The sequence below is a fragment of the Malaclemys terrapin genome, chromosome 19 (assembly GCF_027887155.1).
Source record: "Malaclemys terrapin pileata isolate rMalTer1 chromosome 19, rMalTer1.hap1, whole genome shotgun sequence".
In the NCBI taxonomy this organism is placed as follows: domain Eukaryota; kingdom Metazoa; phylum Chordata; order Testudines; family Emydidae; genus Malaclemys; species Malaclemys terrapin.
The window spans coordinates 14914676-14940222 of NC_071523.1; the positions used below are offsets into that span (position 1 = coordinate 14914676).

The 25547-nt window shown below is 48.3% G+C and overlaps 2 protein-coding genes across 2 annotated transcripts in view; both read left to right on the forward strand.

Moving 5' to 3' along the window:
- Positions 1 to 7564, forward strand: part of TTLL10 (tubulin tyrosine ligase like 10) — a 197374-nt gene extending 189810 nt beyond the window's left edge. The window contains exons 14-15 of the mRNA XM_054009101.1: positions 5422 to 5515; positions 6297 to 7564. Of these exons, the coding sequence (XP_053865076.1) occupies positions 5422 to 5515; positions 6297 to 7099 (897 nt within the window). The 3' untranslated portion in view covers positions 7100 to 7564. The remainder of the gene's footprint in view (positions 1 to 5421; positions 5516 to 6296) is intronic.
- A 4692-nt stretch (positions 7565 to 12256) lies between these two features.
- LOC128826227 (pleckstrin homology domain-containing family N member 1-like) lies at positions 12257 to 24445 on the forward strand. The gene is made up of 12 exons (XM_054009416.1): positions 12257 to 12496; positions 12989 to 13067; positions 13328 to 13387; positions 13731 to 13877; positions 16147 to 16233; positions 17101 to 17173; positions 17775 to 17911; positions 20021 to 20167; positions 21532 to 21618; positions 22557 to 22632; positions 23271 to 23347; positions 24004 to 24445. Exons 1-12 carry the CDS (start codon positions 12408 to 12410, stop codon positions 24073 to 24075), a joined length of 1131 nt encoding a protein of 376 aa, XP_053865391.1. The 5' UTR covers positions 12257 to 12407; the 3' UTR covers positions 24076 to 24445.
- The last annotated feature ends 1102 nt before the right edge of the window (positions 24446 to 25547 follow it).

Here is a 25547-nt window from a genome sequence, read left to right on the forward strand (position 1 = left end):
CCTCTGCAGCGCCGACCACTCTTGTCTCAGCTGCAAGGAGGAGAGCATGGGGGGGGGAGCGCTTGTTTGGCATAGCTGTTCTGTCTCCTCAAATAGTTTTGCCAAGACCCAGGGCACAAGACCCAGGGCTTAGGGTGAGTTCATTTAAATGGTCTCCAGTCAGGGAAGCAGCTGACAGGAAGGATTGCATCAACCAGGCAGAAGGGTCGCTCTCCTCAGGGAGACAGGCGTGTGGCTCTTTTAGTAGCAATAAATGGATTCAGCCATCCAGCCACGGAAGAGCAGACTCCAGCTTTGCCTGCCAATTTGTGAAAGCCAAACCCGTTGGGGATAAAGGGCCAAAGTCACCCATGCTGTGAACAGGTGCAATTCCATTCATTTCAATGGCACTGCTGCCCACTGGCTCCTGAGATTGTTGGGGCCCTGGCGTGGTGCGACAGAGAGACAGATGGTTCCAGGCCAATTTCAGGAGCTCAGGATAAACCCTGCTTTGGGTGTGGGGGAGAATCTGCCAGCTAACTTTGTGACCTTTGGCAGCGCTAATTGGTTCCCTTGCGGGGAGTTCAACAGAGACTGAAAGCCCGTCTCACTACTCCAGTGCGCTCAGGATTTCAGCCTCATCCACACTGTAACCTGAGACCAGGCCTCTTTAGAATTATTATTAATTGGCTGCAGTGCAGTGATTCTGGATCAGGACCCCATTGTGGCTAGGTGCTGTACAAACGTGGGCCCCACAGAGCTCTGGGCTCGGGACCACACTCCGCACCAGCCCTGCAAAGCCGCTTCTGAGCTGGGGATTCACATGCAAAATAAGCACAAAGAAGCACAAATCTCTGCACCCCCCCCCAGCCCCCCAAAGGGGTGAAGGAGTTTGTATCTGAGGTTGCAGCTGTAGCCAGTATCTTCTTAATTAGTTATGGAGGCTAAATCTTTTAAATGTTACTTTCCTGGCAAGAACGTACGCTCCAAGGTAACCCACACAGATCACTGTTTGTGTGTATAAGCACATGCACCACCCCCCCCAAAGTGTATGCATTGATGGAACCATATTTACTCCACAACTAGTTTCAAAGGCAACACAAGAGATAACACATAACAAGCTCGGGGGGGGGGGGGGAAGGGGCAAGAGCAGCAGAATAACCACTAGCCATTGTAGCTTTTATAAGGGCTGCCTTTTGTTGACAAAGTCGCTGGCTAAAAGACATAACATGGCAGGAGTTATACGTGCCACGGGAAAACTAAACTGCCCTAGGGAGAGTAAATGGCCTCGCCGAAACGGGTATGCCCTGCAGAGACTAGAGAACAGGACTGGAGGAAAACAGTGTGGAAGCACAGATTCCCTTTTTTATGTCCAGAGAGTAAAAAAGGTAATTTAATTTTTTTATTTTTAAGCATGACCTTTGTTTGGTGTTGGGATTTTGCCTCTTCTGCAGTTCATAGTATTAAATCGTTCATTGTATTAAACAGCTCTTTAGAGCTTCCAGGCACTGTACCAACATTAACTAGTGAATCTGCACAACACCCTTCCTAGGCAGGTAAGTTGCAATATTCCTATTTTGTACATAAGGAAACAGACACAGAAGTCAGAAAGTTAAACAAACAACCCCCCACCAGCACCCATCCAGGCACCAAAATAAATACTCCGGTTTTCAAACAAGTTGAGCACAGTGGGTGCTAGGCCCTTTTGAAAATGTCACCGGAGGTGCCCCAATGGGGGCTGTTGGGGGCCGAGTACGTCTGAACATCTGACCCTTATTTAGGTGGCTAAATGCAAGCTGAGCTTTTTTGAAAATCTGTCCCAGAGAGGCCAAGGGTGTGTAGGCCCCTGAAAATGCAGCTAGGAGTCTAATGGGATTCTCAAGAGCACCTAGCGCCAGCTCACATAGATTTCAATGGGAATAGGGTGACCAGATAGCAACTGTGAAAAACGGAACAGGAGGTGGGGGGTAACAGATGCCTATATAAGAAAAAAGTCCCCAAAAAAACGGGACTGTCCCTATAAAAACGGGACATCTGGTGACCCTAAATGGGAATTAGGCACCTAATTTGCTTAGGGGCATTTGAAAACCCCACTAGGAACCTATTTACATCTTTAGGTACCTAAGTCCCTTTGAAAAACTGGCCCTAAATGTGTTGTCCAGAGCCACAAAGAAAATCAGTTTCAGAGAGATGCAGAAGCTCATGGATTCTGGTCAGGCACTCAGGTCCCACCTGTTTTTTTCTGTGAACAAGCTAAGATAAGGCACCTTTGGAACAAAACAAAAGGGGATAATGCCGCTTTCACTCCAGTTCTGTGCATCTCAAAGGACTTAAAGCAATGGGACAAAGAACTGAGGCCTGGTTTGGATCTCACTGGCGCTGGTGTAAAGCAGGAGTAATTCCATTGGAGTCAATAGAGTGTGACACCGGGTGTGAGTGAGAACAACCCCATTTATATCATTTGTTGTGATGAGGTGTAATGAATGCAGCCATTATTACAGACCCAGCAATAAATTCTATGTGGTCTTGAATATTAGAGTCCCCTGGGAGATGGGCTGCTACGTAAGACACCACCACTCTCCCCTATTATTTTCAGAGACCCCAAAGAAATCTTTACTTTCCACTTGGCCAGCTGCTACAATTAAGCAGCGCACAAAGGACCACCCCGTTTATAGGACGTCACTTCTCGAGGTCAAAATTCTTGGGAAAAAGAATCAAACTCTCACCCAAACATGCATTTCTTCTGAGCCCCAATGCTCAGACCCCTGAAGCCAGGGCCGGCTCCAGGCACCAGCTGAGCAAGGGGAAGGGGCGGCACGTCGGGCTCTTCGGTGGCAATTCGGCGGAGGGTCTCTGTCCCTCTCGGAGGGAAGGACCTGCCGCCGAATTGCCGCCGAAGAAGAAAGCGGTGTGGTGGAGCTGCCGCCGATTGCGACTTTTTTTTTTTTTTTTTCCGCCGCTTGGGGTGGCAAAAACCCTGGAGCCGGCCCTGCCTGAGGCAGTAGGAGTGGTGGGTGCAAAAGGAACACAAAATCAGGTCCATTGGTAGCCATTAGCTGCAAAGTACCATGGGATAGATTCTAGCCACAGGTGCTCAGATGCTTCAACAATGAGAGCTGTATAAGAACCAAACAGAATAGAAAAAAAGAAATTAAGTAGTTGATAATAAAAGGTCATTTGTCAAATGCTGACTGAATGCAGTGCTATTTAAAGAATGAAAGAAGGCATGTGCCCAGCCTTGAGGAACTTGCAGTTTACCAGTTCCCTTTCATAGGTTAGAAAGCCAGGAGAGGAGGGATGGTCCAGCGGTTATGGACACAGGAACCCAGGGTTCAATTCACTGATCTGGAGAGGCAGGGGCGGCTCTATGCTTTTTGCCGCCCTAAGCATGGCAGGCAGGCGGCTTTCGGTGGCTCGCCTGCAGGCGGTCCGCTGGTCACGCGGATTCGGTGGCGTGCCTGCGGGATGTCCGTCGGTACCACGCCATCGGCATCCCCACCGCCGAATTGCCGCCGAAGCCACGGGACTGGCGGGCCTCCTGCAGGCGCGTAGCTGAAAGCTGCCTGCCTGCCGCCCTCACAGCGACCGGCTTGCTGCGCTGGTGCCTGGATCCACCCCTGGGTAGAGGTTTGGTTTCCTGTCTGACCTTGGGCAAGTCACTTTGTCTCTCTGTCCATCTGCAAAACAGGAATAAAAGTACGTCCCTACATCACAGGGTTGTTGTGAGGATCAACACACTGAAAACATATGAGACACTCAGAAGCGGTACCAGTGGTTCTCAACTTATTTTCCATTGTGGGTCATAGAGGCAGCTCTCTAGGTGTTATGTGGGCTGCATCCACACAATATATATACTGCCTGGATGGCCCCGAGGATGTCACATGGGCCGCAGCTGTGTGCTGATTGGGCCACAAACAGCCCACGGGGTGTGGGTTGAGAACCACTGACCTATACTGATGGAGGCCATATAAGAGAGGTAGCATGGAGAGCTTTGCTATTTCTGTTTGTCTGTTTCACTTGAAAGCATGAAAGGGACACAAGACACTAACCCAGGTTCATCTGTCAGGACAAAATCTTATGATCTTGTATTGGGGGCGCTGAGCAAAGTTTTCAAAGATGGGGAAAGGATATTTGCCAGAAGTTATCAATGGAGCTTAGGTGCCCTCTAGTGGTACCGGTAAAACATTTCCATTTCAATGAGAGCTGCCTTTGCTTTCATTTCTACTCTTCTGAAGGAGACAATCCACATTTCAAAGCCCCTTTTTGTGTCTTTTCATTTCTCTAAACAAATGGAGAATTGAGAGTTTTATTTTTCCTCTCAGTAAAAGAGGGGGAGAGGTGAAGGGAAAATTACTAATTCAAGTGATTTATTTCTAGGGGAGAAGGCAGGAACGCTTGTTGAGGAAGACACACTGGCTGCTTCTAATGATGGCCTCTTTCTCCACAGCCTTTCAACATCAGAGCACTAGTCAGTCTTAGGACAATTATGTGTGTACACCTCCTTTTCTGCCTCCCTGCAAACGGCTGAATGCTCTGAATCTCCTAGCAAGTTCTCAGCATGAGTTGGAGAACCTGTGCTGGACACAGAGGCTGAATAGAGAGGTTTAGCTCACTGGGCTTTAAATTTGTTGGGGTTTTAATGGAACCGTGCACGACTCAGTTGCTTTGTTTTGTACGTGAGCGTTTGCTCTGGTTTCATCACTGCTGTGTCTCACTTGCACCCTCGGATTTGAAGGAGCCTGACAATTCAAAGGAAACCAAGCTGAATTTAACTCAGACATGCAAAGTCAATGTTTCATGGTTTCCAGCTGAAACCAAAACTTGGCCCTAGTCTTGCTCAGAACTCAAGCCCTGGAATCAAGGCCCTGGGTTCATTTGAAACCAGGCCGTCATGGTGCTTAATCTTGATCTCAGGCTCACTTGAAATCAGGCTTGTCAAAGCTTCGCCCCTAACTACCTGTACAACTTTGCCACAGGTTCATTCCAAACTCACTTGATAGATGTTATGGAAGGACTATATAAAAAAGACATAGGTAGATATACACATGTATGTGTAGATAGTTAATATAAAGAGCACAAAAGAATATGTAGCGTTGTTCCTAACTTAGTAGGCTCAATAAAGCTGGTGTTGTTAAGCCCTGCAAATGGCTACCTCTTAACAACAGAGTCACGAATTTCAGCAAACCTCACGAGTGTCTGTTTTTTAATGAAACCACAAGCTTGGCGAACGTCACCTGACTGCAGGGCTCCTTATGAAAGTTTTGCACAGCGCTAGTCAGGTCACAGTCAGACTGGAGACGTGATTAGCCCCTTGCTTATGTTTTGGCATGTGTTGGCTTGATTTCGCGCCGCCTGTTCTCACTTTCATGAATCAGCATCGGTGCAAACTGGGGGGGAATAAATGTAGCTTTCAGGCTCTTGTCTATGCTCATCTCTTTTTAGGTCTGGCTCCTGGAGATGAACGCAAACCCTGCGTTGCACACCAACTGTGCAGTGCTGCAAGACATCATCCCCACCGTGGTCAATGGGACTCTGGGTAAGTAAAGAGCCCTGCAGTCCATGTCTCAGTTTCCCCAATGCTCTCCATGAGACATGCCCACCTGCAGCAAAGGCACAACAACATGGCTTTGGGCATTATACAGAATAGGAGTCAAGTCAGGTTCTGTTTGCATAAGGGTTTTCATGGATCTCGAACTCTGGATGGGTCTAATACCCATTGCAATCAATGGACAGACCTGCTGGCAAAACTGGCGTGGGCCCCTTTGTGCACTAAGGCTGGGACTCTCAAAAGCACTTATGGGACTTAGTCCTATTGACTTTCAGTGGGACTTGTGCTCCAACATCACTTAGTTGCTTTTGAAAATCCTACCCAAGACTGTTTAGGATTGTTGCTATTTTTAGCCACCTGCTCATTCAGGGCAGAACATGTGTCTGAAGATGTTTTCTCTTACTTTATGTAAAATATGTGGGCTGCGTTTTTATAAACTGCCCTTCAAATTGTACCCAGACATTCCTGCAAGTGCAGCTTTCCCATGCACATTCTTTTGCTGGCACAGGGATTAGCAACACGCAGGCACAGTCTATCCGACTTGGGCATTTATATGGCCCCCATTAGCATAGTATTTAATGTAGTTATCCTCACAGCAGCCCTGTAAGGTAGGGCAATGCCATTGTCCCCATTTTACCAATGGGGAACTGAGGCACAGAGGGACTTGTGAGTTGCACAAGAGGTTTATGGCAGACGTGAGAGTGTGCAGTAGAGTTTGGTGTGTGCGTAGAGGTGTTTAGCCATGTCATGATTATGTCTCCTGTCACAGATTTGGCTCTTGAGATTTTCAACAAGAGCTTGAAAGGCCAGAGGATTTTACCTTTGCGGACACAGAGCCATTTTGTGCTGCTCCATAATGGGGGTACGTCTGAAGCTGGACCGAGATCCTCAAAGACCAGGAACGCCCTGGGTATCTCTAGGAACCAAAGGTCATTGACGGAAAGCACCAGCCACCTTGCTCGGCATTCTCCCAAAGCGGCAGAGAAGCCTCCAAAGAAACCAAGTGACTCTGGGGAAAACACCATCTCCCCTCCTCAGAAGGTTTCCCAGAGAACTGTCTTAACTATGCCACAGGTGCAGGTCACTGACATACACAGCATCTACGCCTGCCATCCTTTCAAACCCACAGCCCGAAGCGGCCAGGTGAGCAGTACGTGCAACCAGTACATTATTAGGCCTCTGACATTCTCAGCGGAAGGTAGCCTGGCAAAGCACCGCACAGACGATGGCTCAGAAAAGGACACGGCCAGCACTATCGTTCCCACAGCTGCTGCTTCAAAAGAGACCGCTTATGGCGTGTGGTTACAGCAGACCTTCGGGATTAAATCTCCCACACCCACTAAAGAAGACCTGGCCTTCATCAGCTCCCAGATGGTCTCTCTGCACCTCCAGTCCAAGGTCTCAGGTAGCTCGCCTTGCTTGGGAGGCCACTCTAAGCCGCTCTGCCAACCCCTGACCCACCCCACAGCCAAGGAAACACCATCGACCAGTGACAGCAAAGCAGCGGCTGTATCCCAGGGCGCCGAGCCGCCTCCAGATGATCAGAAAAAGGTGTCCCATCGCGGGTCTTAGACTGAGATTGCTGTGTGTTGAGTATATGATGCTTTCCTATAAGGAACATAAAAAAAAACCCCAAACATTCTATATATCTGTGACGTATCTAAGCATTTTTTGGAAACAGTCACTGATTTTTAAAAGCTGTTTTGTTATTTTAAAAGAAAGAGAGAGATGATGCAATACACTGACTACTGACCACCAATGTAACCCCCCCCCTAATCAATATGGTTCACTGCCCTTCTCCTGCACACAGCTGTCAATTTAGAAAGACCATTGCACTTTGATTTTTGTTTTTTAAATAATAGCATCATCCTATAAATCCATGGAATGAGACTGAAACCACAGCGTGTGATGCCCTCTTCCAGAGTGTTTCTTTTCATGGCAGCTGAGCAGACTCAGTTATACCCATGTATGCCATTGTGTGTCCTGTGCAATTATGTATGTAATGTGCACTCCTAATCATGTATTATTGCAGATATATGCGCACGTGTTCTTGTTTATGCACCAGGCACTCATGTTCCAGGGATCTATTATTCACAATTCTATTAGCATGATCGTACAGAGCCGTGGTTCTCAACCTATTTACCGTTGTGGGCGGCATATGCAGCTCTCTCTGTGTTAAGTCAGGCCACATCGACACAATATTTATACTACCTGCATGGCCCTGAGGCTCTCACATGGGCCGCAGCTATGTGCTGTTTGGGCCGCGAGAGGCCCACGGGCTGCGGGTTGAGAACCACTGGTATAGAGGTCTGGTGTCCCTAGCCTCTGTTTGCCAGAAGTTGGGGTTGGGCGACGAGATGGATCACTTGATGATTCCCTGTTCTGTTCATTCCCTCTGGGGCACCTGGCATTGGCCACTGTCGGAAGACAGGATACTGGGCTAGTTGGACCTTTGGTCTGACCCAGTATGGCTGTTTTTATGTTCTTCTGTCAGTTAAGCTAGTGAGATTTCCCAGCCCTCTCTTGCATGGTCTGCAGAAAGATGGTTAATGGCATAATACTTTCTATAGTGGTACATTCCATTTCCACCTGGGATGAATCATTCCTCCCCCCATCCTGCTGCACTTTGTTCTGCTGCCTTTCCCCCAGCTACAAGGAGCCACCCTCTTTTCTGGACACCACACTATGGCAGGGAACAAGGCACAGGTCCTCCAGCTCTGACCACTCAGAGGTGTGGTCTTTTCCAAGCCCCTCTTTGCTCTGCAGAAGGGTCAGCGGGAGGGCCCCATGCAACAAACTAGTCCCAAGTGAGTCACCTTCGTTGTGCTTGGAACCACAGCGGCTCGAAGGCAGGACTCCTGAACAGCATTCCTGTTTGCACTGAAACACGAGTGGGCTTTTCTGTAAAATCCTGCCTGTACGCATTTAATAACCGTACTTAAATAGCATCGTATCAACCTGAACAGAGCCGCACAAGGCCCTTTCCCCCCACACGCGCTTCCCATGCAGTAAGCCCCCATTTTATAGAGAGGGAAGCTAAGGCACCAGGAGTCAAAGTGACTGGCCCAGAGTCACAGAGGGAGTCAGTGGCAGAGCGTGCAATCCAATCCTATATTCAACCCGTGACCTCTCTCATTGCAGAGGATCATGGGAAAGGCAGCAGTTCCTAATCTGATTTAGGCCACATCTACACTATGAGCTAGGGGTATGTTCTCAGCATGGCTCAGCAGTACCGCCGCTGCCGTTACTGCGTGCTACGGCGGCTGTCCTGCCACTCGCACTCACACGAGCTTGATGAGAAGTAGTGCGAGTCCGTGTACACGAGCAGTAGGGTCACAGCTCTAGCTGGTAGTGTCGATGTAGCCTTAGGGACTGTGTGTGTGCCAGGCCCCGGCGCCCAGATGTGAGGCCTTCCTATCACCGTGTAAAAAACACCTGCCCCACCCCGCCCCGCACGGCCCTGGCCAGAGCAGGAATCGTTCCAACTGAGGTGCGAGGCTGAAGGGCGAAGGAGACCTAATGTCCCAGGTTGTGCCTGATCGTCTCATCCTACCATAGCATGTCATTCAGGGCTTGTGAGTCTTCCCTTCCCTGGCTCTCAGCACTCAATAATTCCCCTCCCAGGGTACATCCCCCGGATCTGTGTGAGCATAAGGTGATCCCATGACCAGACGCTATCTGCTGGGGCCTGCACTTTCCCAACCACCATGCGTGGCTCCCTCCAATCCCCGCACATCCCCAGTAAATCACGGGTAAGCCCCTCGTGTCGTCAGAAGAGGGCACAGGACCCACCCTTTGCGTTCTCCTCCCCTCGCTGGCGGCAAAGAGTCTCTGCACAAGGTGCCCACGCAGAGGGAGGGGATTTCCTTGGCTTCCCCCACCCCACGCAAACCAGCCACTGTTTGCAGCGCTCGTGCTGTTCTGAGCATGGTGAAGACAGACCTGGAAAGCCAGTGCTCGGCTAGCTCCAGCTGAACCGAGGCAGCAGTCTGTCTTTAGAACCATCAAACACATCCGAGGTTGTGGAATGAGCTTCCCTGACTATTCCAGAGCCAGCCTGCCTCTCCAGCGGTGCTTAAATCACTAGTGCGGACGAGGTGCCAGCAGTCACGTTCTTGCCTGGGCCTGCTCTGAGCCACTGTAGTTAAAACACCAGCAGCTGGTCTACGGTACCGGTCCCGCTGGCGGACATAAAGAAAGGCTCATATGGCCCCCCTGATTAGCAAGGGCCTTGCAGTGAGGGACAGGGCTAATGCAAACATTCATTTCCCCGGACCTAGGATGTTTTTTTCTGCTGATAACTGGCCTGGCCCAAATCAAATATCTTGGGCTAAATTCCTCTCCGGTGTGTTTCCATAGAACTCAATGGCGTTCCATCACGGAGGAATGTGTCTCTTTGGTGGCTGATGGTTTTATTGCTTGAAAATCCCTGATGGCTTATGGCCACAAATCAGTTACACTGGGGGACAGAGGTAGGCAAAACACCTAAAACTGGGGCCCCGAGCCCCTTCGAATGTAGAGACTGAGGGTTATTGGATTTGGAGCTCCCCCTCCAAGGTTGGGTCCTAAACCAGAAGCAACCTGCCTTCTGGTTCTGATTTGGAAGAGCCTTTTCCCAGGAGATTTTGGCCCAAGATGGCAGAAATCTTGCAAAAACCAACTAGCTCACATGGCTTCAGCTCATGAGAGTTCTGCTCTGTCAGTTCCAAACCTTCACCCCAGCCTTGATCTGGAACCAAACTCTCATTCTTGAGCTCAGTTCTGCTGGTGGTGAGGGCTGAGTAAAGATTGATCTTCCCCGATGAATACCACTGGGCTAATTAATGCAAATCAGGGCAGGCCTGATTCCACAGACTGCAGTGATGCTACTGCACGCTGCAGAGTTCTTCAGTTTCGCTGTCATCACGTTATTATAAAGGGACTGTGTGCACCCTCGGCCCACCCAGCAACTCTTGAAGCTCAGTTCAGCTTCAGTGGAGCATTTCTCATACATCACTCATTCAGGAAGTGTTATGAAACTCAGCAGCAAGCACCGGTTACTGCTTTTCGAGAGTGGGGAGGAGTCAGACGTACGGTTTGCTGCTCTGTAGGCTGGTGACACCACCTCAGAGCATCACTAGACAGGCCTCCACAGCTGCTTCCTGTCCTTTCAGTTCCGTTCGTGCCTGTGCTTTTAAAAAAAAAAAAACCACCCACCGTTTGTGTTAACCCTTTCATGTCCATGAGATGCAGGACATGAGGTACATCTAACAAAGTCGATTACTGCTCCGACTGCCAGTGAGCTCTGACCAAAACCCAGCTCCGCTCCTAAGATCCTCCAAACTTTGGGGAAGTTCAGATCCAAGTCCAAATTTTACAGCTGACTCCCTGCCTCTAAAATGGGCCAAATCCCAGATCCTCGCACTCCTGAGCGTTGAGGAAGTTCAGATTTGGGTAAAATCTTCACAGCTCGGGCCTATTTCTGCTGAGAACTCTGAGCCCGTTGATTTATACTCAGCATCCCAAGAGGCAGGACAAGGACCAAGTCAGTTCAGTTCGCATCTCTACCTAGGGAGGTGGTAGAATCTCCATCCTTAGAGGTTATTAAGGCCCGGCTTGACAAAGCCCTGGCTAGGATGATTTAGTTGGGGTTGGTCCTGCTTTGAGCAGGGGGTTGGACTAGATGACTTCCTGAGGTCTCTTCCAACCCTAATCTTCTATGATTCTCTCTCCTTTCCCCCCTTCCTTCAGCAGCACCTCTTTCCTTTTCCTCTTCCTCTCCCTCCACTGTCTTGAAAGAGACCCCTCCTGCTTTGTCCACCAATCCCTCAGGTACTAGAAGAGTCACTACCTGACTGGCCAGCATTCAAGTCAAACCAAACCCTTTGTTTCATAGAATCCCGGAAACACAAAGAGGAAAAGGACCTTTATTCAGGCCCATCTTCCCCACCCACCCTGGCCCTGCGCAGCCCCATTCTCAGTCCAGTTTCAAATTGGTTTGGTAATAGGGCTCTCCCCCCTAGGGAGACTATTCCATACCAAGCCCTGTGGCAGAACAATGTCCCATTCCCATCGTCTGCGCTGTCTACACAGACTGTTCAGAGCCCTTCCATGGCTAAGCACCCACCATAGAGTTTACTTACATGGCTCTTCCCACCACCTTACTCATCCATACATCACCTGTACCAGTTGCTCTTCAGCCCTTCGCTGAGGAGAGGAGAGAGAAGAGATCTCTCCACCCAGAGATCCTTCTTGGTTCTGGCTCTGCTAGCCAGCACCTCCTTCCCGGGCCTTCTTCTACCCTCTGTGCTAGCGGGCTACTTAACTCTTTTGTCCTCCCCGGCCCAGTCTTATGCACTGATAAGGCACAGTCAGGTCCACCTGGGTGGGGGGGTGTGGGGGGAATAACTGGTGTTTACGTGATCAGCTGGCTCAGCTGTTGGTTCCCAGTACTCTCCCACAGCCTCATTCGTTGGAAATTTGTCCCCAAATCCTGCTCTCGGCATCCCTCCGGGTGTGTATTAAAGATGGCTTTCATTCTTTATTTTGGTTGGGTTTGACAGTCAAACTGTCACATTTGCTTATCCCCCCTGCCCTCCCCCCCACCATCTCCTTAGCCGGAAGCTGTGACACTGGGGGATGGTAGAGGAAAGGTTTTCAGACCAACAGGAAACACTTTTACATCTCAGATCTTCCTGCCTCTAACCCAAGCATGTTCTTAATGAGCAAGTAAGCAGACGGGCACGGCACGTTCTCCTCCCGCCATCTGTGCTTTTGCCTCATGCTTACGGACCATTTGTTAGAGACAACGTCGGCACGTCAGCCTGCGATTTCGGACTTGACCCCGGGGGCTGAAGCGGCTGAGGGCAGGTGTCTTGCCTGGGGGAGTTGGTGAGAAGAGATGGGGTGCTGCAGCATGAGTGCCCGGCGAGCTGCGTCGGCGGGGACATGCCAGGATGAGATGGAGCTGCTGGAAATAGGTGGTAGCAGGTAGGCAGCGTGTCTTTGAATCTGGATGTTTGGAAGAGCTTGATGGCCTTGCTGGATACACAGAGGTTACCTTCCATCTAGAGCAGTGGTACAAGCTTTTGTACTGGTGACCCCTTTCACATAGCAAGCATCTGAATGTGACCTCCCCTTATAAATTAAAAACACATTTTCATATATTTAACACCATTATAAATGCTGGAGGAAAAGCGGGGTTTGGGGTGGAGCCTGACAGCTCACGACCCCCCCTGTAATAACCTCACAACCCCCTGAGGGACCCCCAGTGTGAGAACCTCTTTCTAGAGCCCACTGGAATATTCCTAGCAATCAAGCAGTTAAAAGCTGAAACGGCCATGTCAGAATTTAGTCTCCTGCCTGAACATGACATTAACTTTCCTGTCCATGTCACAACCTAGATAAACCCCATAGGACAAGTGAATAAAGGAACTTCTCCTATTCATCTTCCGTTTCCTGTCCCTTCCTCTCCCATGACAGAAAATGGTCCATTTCAGAAGCGCAGAGTGAAGGCTCCCTCCATCTCAAGGATCCCGTGACCGCGACAGAGACAGGAGGTGTGAGTATAAGCAGAACCTCACAAGCCAAGAATCACGTGTAGAGTCAGGTAGGAGAGTCCGGGTCTGTTTATTTCAATGGGGCATGATGTCATCATCACCGCCTAGGCTTTTCCACTCCAGTAAGGCACCTGACACCATTACATGGATAGGCCCTGAGCCCCAAACAACGATGAATGATTCTCATTATCGCAGGGTGCGGGGAGGTCTTTTCCCCTCCAGTTTTACACAGTCATACAAATCCACACACTGTTTCTCACAGAACCTGAGGCTAGCTGAAGAGGAAGATTTTCAGGGGAGGATCAGCAAGCTGAACCCACAGGTGAGTCTAATGCCATTATGATTTGTGTCAGGGTAGCTCCTAGGGGCCACAAACAGGCTCAGATGCTGGGTGTTGTCCCCAGAAGCACCTCACAATGCTCTTCGCCCCAATGTACACAGAGACATCTCACAGTAGATTAATGGCAGGAGCTGGGAGCTGAGTCCAGGTCTCCTGAGTCTCAGTTCAAGCTAAGACCACCCCTTCCTCTCTGAGCCTTACATCCAAACACCAGAGCAATGTCTAGGAGTTTGCACCTAGATTCCATTGGGTCCACCTCCAGTTTCCGTATGTTTTTCAGGACACTTCCCACCAGCTAATAAAGAGACGTTGTTTTTGCTTCCAGGCAGAAGTGCTGTGGGGGAGAACACGGGAGGAACTAAGGAACTTCCTAGTCACACAGCCCATCACTGGCTGGGAAGGGAGGAGCATCCACTCCCTTGGGGAAATAGTATGGTCCTCACTGGTTCTTATGCGCAGCTGTCACATGCAGGTAACCATCCTCATTCTGTTTGCACCGTCTGTCTCTTTAGCAAGGGATTTCCCAAATGCATGGGGGGAAAGCAATGTATTTTTAAATGGTAGGAGCAGAACGACTGGGGTAATTTGGGCCTCGGGCCCACAACAGGATCTGCTATTATGCTATTGTGGAAAACAGATCCTGTCAAATTAACTTGATATCTTTTATTTTTTGATGAGCTTACAAGTTTGGTGGATGAAAGTAGTAGTGCTGATGTAATATACTTAGACTTCTGCAAGGCATGTGACCTGGTACTGCATGACCTTGTGATTAAAAAACTAGAACCATATAAAATTAACATGGCACCCATTACATGGATTAAAAACTGGCTAACTGATAGATCTGAAAATGTAATTATAAATGGGGATTTGTTATTGAGCAGGTCTGTTTTCAGTGGGGACCCGCAGGGCTAGGTTCTTGGTCCTACACTATTTATCATTTTTTATCCATGACCTGGAACAAAACATACAATTATCACTGATAACGTTTGCAGATGACACAAAAATTGGGGAAGTGGTAAAAAATGAAGAGGACAGGTCACTGATTTTGAGTGATCCAGATTGTGTGGTAAAGTGGGGCCAGCAAAGAATATGCATTTTAATATGGCTAAATATAAATGTATATGTCTGGAAACAAAGAATCTGAGAATGGGGGACTCTATCCTGAGAAGCAGTGACTCTGAAAAAGATGTAGGTGTCATGGTGGATAATCAGCCGAACATGAGCTTCCAATGCAATGCTGTGGCCAAAAGAGTTAATGGGATCCAGGCTGTCTAAGCAGGGGAATCTCAAGTAAGAGAAAAGAGGTTATTTCACCTCTATATTTGGCACTGGTGCAACTGCTGGTGGAATCTTGTGTCCCGTTCTGGTGACTACAATTCAAGAAGGATGATGATAAATAGGAGAGGATTGAGAGAAGAGGACGAGAATGAGTAAAGGAATAGAAAACACCTGCCTTATAGTGACAAACTCAAAGAACTCAATCTATTGAGAAGGTTAAGGGGTGACTTGATTACAATCTATAAGTACCTACATGGGGAACAAATATTTAATCATGAGCTCTTCAATCTAGCAGACAAAGATATAACACAATCCAATGTCTGGAAGTTGAAGCTAGACAAATTCCAACAGGAAACAAGGTACATTTTTAACAGCGAGGGTTATTAACCACTGGAATAATTTACCAATGGGCATGGTAGATTCTCCATCACTGACCATTTTTAAATCAAGATTGGATGTTTTTCTAAAAGATACACTCTGGGACTTATTTTGGGGACATTCTCTGTCCTGTATCATACAGGAGGTCAGACTACATGATCACCACAGTCCCTTCTGGCCTTGGAATCTATAAATCCCAGTGCAGAATTGGAGCCATACTTTGCTAGGAGGGAATTTGGGATTGATGGTGAAAGATAAAAATTCAGCTTTTTTCACCGAAGTCAGCTAAAGGTGGACAGGTCTCACACGAGCTTCTTAGAAATGGTTGACGTTTTTCATTCAAAATGTTGTGTTGATGACATTTCGTTTGTTTAAATGGAAATATGCATGTCCAAAGAATTCTGAGATGTTTTAATCAAAAAGCAAAAAAAGAAAAGAAAAAAAAAATTTTTTTTTTTAAATCTAGTTTTCTGGCACCAAAAAAGAAAAAAAAGTCTTTGGATTTCATTGTTTCAGGGGAAAAAAAACATTTCCAGACCAACCCTAGGGCTTCCCCCTTGTTACTGTTTCCAATAACATGACAAATAAATTGTCTCTCTGTAAGATCTGCATGGGATCACAACTGAATGAATTCCAGCTGAGAAAAACTTCAGCCTGATGTCTCAGGTCATGTCTACACAGGAGCTCTCAGGGAAGTTAAGGCGAACAGAGGCAGCTAATATGGGGATAAATAATATCTAAACTCCTTGTCTCGCAGCAGCATTGTGGTTAGTTGATTCGTGTTTGAGATCCTCAAAGGAAAGGTGCTATAGAATGGCCATGTATTCAGAGTAGCGATTTGCTTGAATTTTGGCTCACCCTCCGGCCATCTGCTACATTACACAGCACAGCTCATAGCTCTCTTCTACGGCCCTTAAACAACCTGCCCTGTTGGAACCAGGAGCACGTATAGATGTACGAAATACGGCAGTGATGAAGAACGGGTAAGGCAAGGAGCTTGGGGAAATTTAATCTCGATCATATTTTATTTTAAATATGTATTAACATTTTAGGACGATGATGATAATAAAACCTTATTTCCACAGGAGATGTCCGAACGGTACATTGTGCTGTTCCCCTTCCAGCTGTTGATTCTATCAGTGGATCACATGAAGAAGACGTTTGTCTACCAGGTAAAACACAGGGTTCCCTTTGTACCATGTAGAGCCCCTGTTCACTGGAGCACTGGGCTTCATCCATCAAGGCCCCAAGCTATCCCTTTGCTGTACGTCTGTGGCACAAATACAGTAACTAAATATCAGAACAGGGGCTCAACTAGAAAACTCTCTAGCTACAAAAGGAGCGTCCCAATCCGTGGGACTCCAAAGCAGAGGAAACCAGAGGGAGTCCCGGCCTGACCATCATCGGGGCGTGATGAGGAGGGAACAGACAACAGAAGGGAGAGAAAGAAATCGCAGATGTATAGAATTATGAGCTACAGGAGCCAAATCAAAGAGTAAGGCATGTTGGCCAAAGCTTGGGGTGTGCCAACCTGGCAGGCTGATGGGGGGGAGGGGCACAGTAGGTGTAGGAATTAGCATGGGGAGCACTTTAACACCACATGGCAGGGTTGAATAATAGCAATACACACTCCTCCAATCACTTGCCATCCCTAGAGCTCAAAGCAGCACTAGATTTCATCCATAGATGCTTTACAAAGGATGTCAGTATCATTATCTCCATTTTACAGATGGGGAAACTGAGGCACAGAGCAGGGCAATTACTTACCCAAGGTCATCGGCAGAGCCAGAAATCAAACCCATGTCTCCTGAGTTCCAGTCCAGTGCTCTAGCAACTAGGTGATGCTGCCTCCCTTGAAAGAGCTGGGCCCAAGTGGCATTTCATTTTCCTGAAGTAGGGGACCAGCTTTCAGGAGGCAGGGAAACACTGGATGTGGGGGAAGTAGAGCCTGGCATTATGGGAGAGGGCGTGACTGAAAGAGCGCGGAGAGGAGGGCGTCACAATGATTGCTTTCTAACAGTAATTCCCCACTGCTGCAGGGCCTGCTTCCGCTGGCGGGGATGAGTGTGAGGGATGTGCCGAGTGACACCGGCTGCATGTTTGAAATGATGGGTAAGCCTTCTTTCTAGATGCCTGGGAAAGGCTTAAACAGGTGGAAGATCCTCTTGTGATGACAGGGGAAAGAGGGCCACTTGTCCCTCTGTGTTCATTCCAGGCACCTCCTCATCCCTCTTCCCATGAACAGGGGTGTCCATGTGCCAAGCGCATGCAACAGGGAGAAGGCCCAGGCAGGGCTAGGGGCATTGGGATTCCCAATCTTCACATGTAAATGCGGCAGCCACTGATTCTCAAGCCAGCAAAGCTTCATTGTTAACTGTGACCCTTCGTGCTAAAGTCACCCTAAATGATAGATCCTCCCGAATCTGCTCCCTCAAAGTGCTGAGCCCACCTCTTAGAGGCCAGTGTCTTTTCAAGCAGAGCAGGACAACTGTCTAGTTCTGATGGGGACTAGCCCAGAACCCACCATCACGGACCACAAGACGTGGATGAGCTTGTCTCAGCATCAGGACTAGAACTGGTCCCAAAGGAGATGCCTGCAAGGCTGGCTACCAGCTTGTGAAGTCTTGGGGCGGTGGGAGAAATTCACCCATCAGACCCAGAGGCAGTTCTGTCTTCTTCCTGGGATGCTAGAGCTGTGTGTTTCCTTCCATAGGGCCCATGATAGAATCCAGGATCATCTCATGCCTGAGTCCAGATGAATTCCACATCTGGGTTCTCAGCATCCAGCAGCACATCAAGATGGCAAATGCTCACTGTCCAGCCCACCCCAGCAATATCGTTCCTTTCCTGGTAAGCCTGCCCTGCTCCTGGTGGTGGGTAAAGCCCAGAGTAGATGCGGAGTGAATGGGATGGGGGCAGGAAACATGAGTGGCTCCAGAGTGCGGAGAGACTGAAGTCCTCTGTGCATTCCCAGGTGGGGGTAGGATGCACCGAGGCCAGAAACAAAATACCAGAGCGGTGGACACCGGGCCCATCAGCTGCAGTGAACCCAGCCACCCCAAGCACAACCCTGTGCTACCGGAACTGACAATTAACAACCTGTTCTAGTGGCTGGAGGCAGACTCTAGATGGAGATGTGACCCCTTCCTCCAAGCCAGTGTACAACCTGAGGACGCCGCAGATCCAGCATAGGCTGTAGAGAGCAAGTCTGCTAAAAACACTGTGAACTTTCATACCACTGGCATTTAGTTTTTCTAACTGGCTGAGACACATTCACCCGAACGACTGGTTTTCTGAGGCACAGAATGGGGCTGTGATTGACAGACCATAGGGACATAGTTAGTCAGGCCAGACATTCAACCTTCTTGTTAGTTACTGTCCCAAAAAGGAAGATTTGGTCTGAAGTGTCTGCTGGCCTGTACCATACAGAGCCTCACAAGACACAATGCAATGTCATGAAGTGCTACCAGAGAACAGGTGTACTCTGAAGTTGAGAATAGTCATGCATTTGGATGCTACTGAGGGATGGCATATTTTAATGCAGTGAATATTCTTAAGGTTTTTCATCCAGTTCTCCCCTTCAAATTCTGTCTTCATGTTTCTAACTAGGAAAGGTTCAGATAAGCCCAGACCCAGCCTAGTCCGTCACTCCTCTCTCAAGCCTGACCACCTGAAAGTTCAGTTAAGGGTCCTCTTTTTCCAATCACCTACTTAGTGTAAGGATGTTTCAGGACCAATTCAAACAGGCCCACGGGTTACCTCACAAACCCAAGGAAAGCCGACAAACCCACCGCTCACACAGAGTTCTTAGATCTTATTTCCCTTTTTAGCAATAACATACCTAGCAATCCTGTTACATGACAGGGACTTTCCTTGTTTTCCCTAAGCACCCCCAAAAATACACTAACAGGGTGTTCAGATCTTACTATTCTTTGCCAGGAACCTTTGTTCACACTTTTCCATCTCTAAAAGATTATACAGATGTTATAACACCCACACAAGCCTACAAAACCTACATCTCCATTGCTTATACATCTACTAATGCATTGCTAATCAATGGTCCACTAGATACAGATTAGGCCTTTATTGTGTGATAAGGGGTAAGCCCACCTAACCAATGCGTAACTCCCTTACCCTTAGCAGCTCATCCCCCTTCCAGAAATGGCTGCTTCACCCAACCTGTCCGTCACTAAGTCTCCCTTTCAGAGAAAGGCCCACTCCACTCCAGTGCAACAAGACCAAGGCACCGCTTGATTGTCCCCGCTGCTCCTATGTGCTAAAATGTAGCTGTGCTGTAGGGCTTACAGACTGCACAGGGGACTGAACAACTTGAAGTGTGTAAAATCTCAGGGACAGGGAGAGAATAGGCCACGGTGGTTGGTTGGTGAGAAAGGCCTTGACTAAATATTTTTCTCAAATCTTCCAACAAGGGGAAAGGGTGTTCAGGCTTATTCTTATGCCATTTAGAGACAGGCCTGATTAAGAACTCCAGGCCCAAACCGCTTTGAATTTGGGGAAAATTCTCATTTGGATCAGGCCCATTTCTATAACTGGGCCAAAACAGAACCTCACATCACACGAAATGTCCCCTCCCAAACCTGGGGGAAGTTTAGCTTCAGATGCAAATTTATCTAAGGTACTTATATGGGCCCCATTCCTGTAGTATCTAAGCACTTCACACTCTGTAATATCTTTAGCCTCACAACATCCCCGTGAGACAAAGCAGTGCTAATATCCCCATTTTACAGATGGGAAACTGAGGCACAGAATGGCTACGTGACTTGCCCAATGTCACACAGGAAATCTGGGGCAGAGAAGGAACTCGAGCCCAGCTCTCTTAAATCCTATGCTAATGCCATAACCAGTGGAACATTCATCTAACACCTTCAAACCTCTAACAAACATCACACTTCTATTTTTATTCTCTTCTGTATTGCATTCTGATCTGTCTCGGAAAAGGTTCCATGTGATGAGCAGTGGAAGAAACGGAAGCTGATGAAGCATCTGTTTTACACCACCATTCTGAAGTGGGAAGGGAAACCCATCCAGCACCTAGGACGGATACACTACCTGGCCATGGTGCAGGTGGCTTATGCCAGCATGGGGGTAAGGTACAGCATCTATTGCTCTAAAACATGTGAATCACCTTAGAAGGACTGGAAGCACCTGGAGCTTGGGTTCACATGGAGTCACTGGACTGAGATAGCCTGGGGTCCTAGCTAGATGAGTGCATATGGGAACTACAGCTGGTCAGGAATTTTTCAACCTATCAGTTTTTCACCATAAAATGCAGATGCCTCAAAACCAAAACTGTCTGAGAAACATACATTTCTGACATGAAAAGTGTCGGGTTTTTTTTTGAGGCTAGATGACTTTTCATTTCAAAATTTTAGTAAATTTAGAGTCAAACAAAAGTGAGAAGGGTGGAAATGTCAAAATTAAAATAAAACATTTCAAAATTGTCAAAACCAAATGATCTGATTAACCCAAACTGGAATTTTGTCACTGTTTGTTGGTTCACAAGAAATTTCGAGATTACAACGTTTCTTCCCAATTTAAAATGGCAGAACTTTTCTAAATCTCAAGAATTCTCATGGGCTGGGAAACCCTAAATGAATCATCAATGACTTTTGGCTTGTGCGACATTATTATTCCATAAGCAATCTAAAAGAAATCAAGTGTCAGCCAAATAGTCTAGTGAAAAAGGATCCCACAGTATCAAAGAGACCGACACAGATGATTTGTGGGTATGTAAAATATCCCTCATAAGTAGGGTGACCAGACAGCAAGTGTGAAAAATTGAGACGGGGGTGGGGGGTAATAGACACCTATAGAAGAAAATGCCCCAAATATCGGGACTGTCCTTATAAAATAGGGACATCTGGTCACCTTACTCATAAGGTATCAAATACCTGTGTATTGTGATGTAGAGTGAGGTACATACCTATACAAACACACAGACACATTGCATTTACATGCAACTATCTGTGAGGGAGGAAATAACACAGATTCTAAACTGATCAGTTTCGTAAGCCTTGTGTATTCTCTCGCATATATACTGTAGAGGATGTTGTCATGTATTTCTGTCCCAGATATGGACTGGCTATAGAGCTTGCTTATACACCCCAGATGTGTTCATCATAAGATCCTTTAATGCTCTGCCAGGTATGACTAAGGCGAGCTTTAATCCTGTATTTTGCACATCATGCCACCTAGTGGCTGAACAGTATAATGCAGCCTAGCATTCCATGACAGATGACCTGTCAATATTTTATATTGTAGCTATAGCAAACAAAGGGGAAATACCTGCATGTGGGGTGTGTGATGACGATGACCGAATGCTTGAAAGTGACCCTGTGATTTAGGATCTCTCGCCACACCTATTTTACATCACTACACATTCTGCTGTCAAGCTAAGACTGCCCTATTAAGTACAAGTTAGTGACTTTGCTATGTACCTCTCTCTGCAGGACTTTAAAGAGCGGCTGCTGGTGCTGTTTCCAGAGGATCTGGTTTTCCTCTCCGTCGACAGAGAGAGAACCTGCATTGCGTATGAGGTAAATAATGAAGCAGGTGTGGGGACTGACTTGGGAAGAAAGGTTACCGAGCCTGTAGCGCGTGGTTAAATGAAAGCTAAGGGGGGAATCCAAGAACCACCCTACAGGTGTTGGAAGGGAGAGGGGTTGATTAGGGTGGCCCAGGGAGGAATAACGAGGAGATATGGGATGAAGCTGAGCTAAGGAAAACTTGAACTGAATATCAGGAAATGTGTCCTAACAATGAGAGCGGTGGAATCATCTCCCAGCTGTGGAAACCACCATGCTTGTGATAATTAATACTAGCCCGGGCAATCCTGCACTAGTCTGAGGAGACACACTTGGTGACTTCATACCCCTTCTCATTTCCTCCACCTTTTCTCTGGCAATTCCTAGTAAGGCTCTGTTAGAGTCCTTAAAAATCAGTGGGATGGTGTATCAAATGGCCTCTGATCTCCATTTCTGCCCTAGCTCAGAGCTAACCCCCAGGACGCTCAAGGTCCTGGGGGTTAGTTCTGAAAACTCAGCTCCTAAACTTCAAAGCAGTCGCCACATGGGCTGACATCTGTACTGCTGAGTAACAGAAACTGAGCATGACAAGGTTGGTGAGCAAATATCTTTTACTGGACCAACTTCTCACCCACCTTGTCTCCCTAATATCCTGGGACCGACACCACTACAACAGCATTGCAGAAACAGAGCAGTTACTTTCCAAGGAACTGCATTTATAAGAACATTGCATCCAGAGCAAAAGATGCAGCAACAAAAATAACACGAAGGAACCACAGGGACAGAGCTGGGTCCTAAATATCTGTATTTGCTAAATAGACACATACATCCTGCCGCTCTTACTGGATGCTAGCAGCTTCTATAACGTAGCACACCATGAGCACTATTAGAGGGATGCTACCCTGTGCCTGTACACTGCAGGCATTTTCTCTTTCCTTTTCTCTTTGAAGGGAAAACTCCCCCTAGCTGGGATCCAGGCAAAGGAGAAATCTGCTGTGCTGGGGCGGCTGGAATTTGAAATCACCGGTATGCCAGGGATTGATGATCGTGGTGAGGGTGGTGAGAATTGATTGTGCCATGAGGATTTTTGCATTGCAATAGAATCAGCTGTCCCTCCCGTAACTGTTTAGTCCAGGCCTGTGGTAAGGTGGCCCCAGGTGAGGACACTAGGCTGGACAGGCCGTGGTTAGCTAATGGGGCTACAGGCGCTGCCTGTGTCCAGCAGCCTCACTGAAGGAGCCTCTTCCCAGCCATTATCTGAGCCCTGCCTTTTCTCTACCACAAGAGACTCTAGCTACATAAAATCAGCCTCCTCTCCTCTCCTCTCCTCTCCTCCCCTCCACACCCCTCTGCTCAGGCTACACCCAACCCAGGCCGGAGCACTCCCCTTACTGCTGGCTATCAGGCTTTTATGGTCTTCTGTGTTCCCTGATTGGCCCATCTGCTCCAGCCCTGTCTCATTACTCCACCCTGTACACCTGTGAGAGATCTGAGCCGGTGTAGGGAGGGGAGGAGTGGGGGGGGGTTAACTCTTTGCCTGCTGGGACGCAGCTGGAATACCTGTGCCTTCTCCCAGTGTATGCTGATAACACATGGGCCAAGAAGGATGCGTGGACTATTCCTGCACCAAAACGTTCCCACATGCCTCACTGTTCTCTTGGCAGGAAGCCTGACGGAACCGATCCTGGTCACCTGCTGCACCGCTGAAGATTATGAAAAATGCCTCTTCTACCTACAAAAGGTCCTCGTCAGACATGACCCCCATACACTTTCTTTGCTCTGTGGCTGTTGTGGCTTCTGCTTTTCCAACCTGGGACTTTCCCAACCTTACGCACAACTGCTTATCCGCCTCCTACTTCTCCCTCTCACCCCCCCCCCCCCGATAAGGGTCCTCCATGATTCAAAACCAGTTAGCACTCAGGGTGACCATTCAGCTTCCTTGGAACTCATCCTCCCACCTAAAGGGTTCCTCATGGGGGACCACAGTACTTTTTCCTAATCAGAATGTAAGTGTGTATCACAGACAATCACCCTGGAGGTTTGAACACCTCACGTCCACTGCAGAAAGCATAAGCCACTACAGCTTGACCTAAAGGGCAGAGACCGTTAGCTAGTCACTTTTAGGAGAGTCATATGGTCTGTGGATCATGCACAAAGGGAGACACGTGGCATATACTAAACATTTGATTGCCTCTGCACCATACTTGGGGTTCACAAAAGGGTGAAGGTGAACTGGGCTGCAAGATTTTAAAAGTAGAAAAGCTCTGAGCCCCTTGGGAACTTGGATTGAGAAAGGCTGCACCTTTTCTGAATGCTTAAAATCTTAAAAGCGCTTAAAGTCTTTCCAGCAGCGTTGCTCTATTAGTGCATTAATCTGCTGACATCAATCTGTTCCAGCCTGAGCAAAACCTTGACACTGTGACTGTCCAGCCACCACCCATGGTGCCGAAGAAATCGCTGCAGCGTTAGACGTATGGAGCCTATGGAAAAGGCCCAGTGACAGCGCTGACTGTAGGAGCCAAACTGATGGCTAAGGATGCTGGAGGAAGGAGCCCACCACTGGCAAAACTAGAGATGGACCAGAAATAACTTGAATCCAAACCCCTCCAGACTGAGAAGGTTGAATTGTGAGTCCTCGATCTGAACCTACCCTGTGGGGTATGGTCCCCAGCTGGACTCATTCATTTGTGCCCAGATTAGCTGCTGTTCCCGATGGCCTGTTGGAATCCCCTGGATATAATCCCAGTTGATCAGACTCCTTGGGGAGGAATCCTTCCTGGTTTGATCACTTTATTTATTGGCTGCTGCTTCTTGGAGAGAGAAATAACCTAAGGTAGTGTGTAAATAGGATGAATAAAACCCATCAGCCCAAATCCAAGCCTTGTGCAGAAAGGACCATTCCTGTGACAGAGTTTAAGGGCAGACGGGACCACCCAATGACCTCCCGTATAGCACGGGCCACCAACACCCGCCCACGAAACCCAGCACCCAGAATGAGACCAAAGTATCACAGCCCAGAGGAGACTAGACCAGTATGTGCCACAGGCAGAGACTAGGAGGGATGGAGGTGCACCAGTGCCTGAGGCCCATGAAGGAGCAGGGAAATAATCAAGTGTGATATACCCAGATAATCCTGACTAGTGACCTGCACCCACCTGCTGCAGAGGAAGCTGACCCCCACCCTGCCCCCCATCACTGCCAATCTGAGTTGGGGGCAAATTCCTTCCCGACCCGACATACGGCGACCAGCTAGACCCTGGGCATGTGAGCGAGAACCAGCCAGCCAAGCATCTGAGAGAGAGACTGCTCAGTGTCATGTCACAGCCCTGGCCCTCTCCATCCAATGGCCCCTCTCCGCCCGTGGCCATCCCGTATGCTTCCAAGGAAGGAGATTGATTAAAAAGAAAACTGGGATGCATTGGGAAGTGAAGGGAATCCCTTCCTGACCCCTGCAGGTGGCTGGCTGAAGCCCTGTGCATGAGCTTTTAGATGTAAATCAGAAGCGACCCCAAGGGCTGCCCAGCCCTGCCCCCCACCCTCACAAGGAACCCCATCACACTCTCTCTCAAAACTAATTAAGTTGTTTGCTTCCCAGCTCCTAGGGAGGCTATCCCAGGACCTCCCTCCTTGGATGGGTAGAAACCCTCTTCTAATTCCCAGCCTGAAGTGGTTTAGGGCCTGTTTACCCCCATTTGTTCTTATGCTAACGTTGTCCTTTAGCTTAAATAGCTCTTCTCCCTCCCTGGTGTTTACCTTTCCCCCCGTCCCCTGGACGTATTTAAAGAGCGTAATTGGGTCCCTTCCCGGGGGTCCCAGGTTCTGAGGCACCTCACTACCACCTGCCCTTAGCATGAGGCAGTGGTCCGTGCTTGCTGTGAATCAGCTCCCTGAAACCACCAGCCTCTGGCAACACAAGCACTCCCTTCCAGGTGTCCACTGGC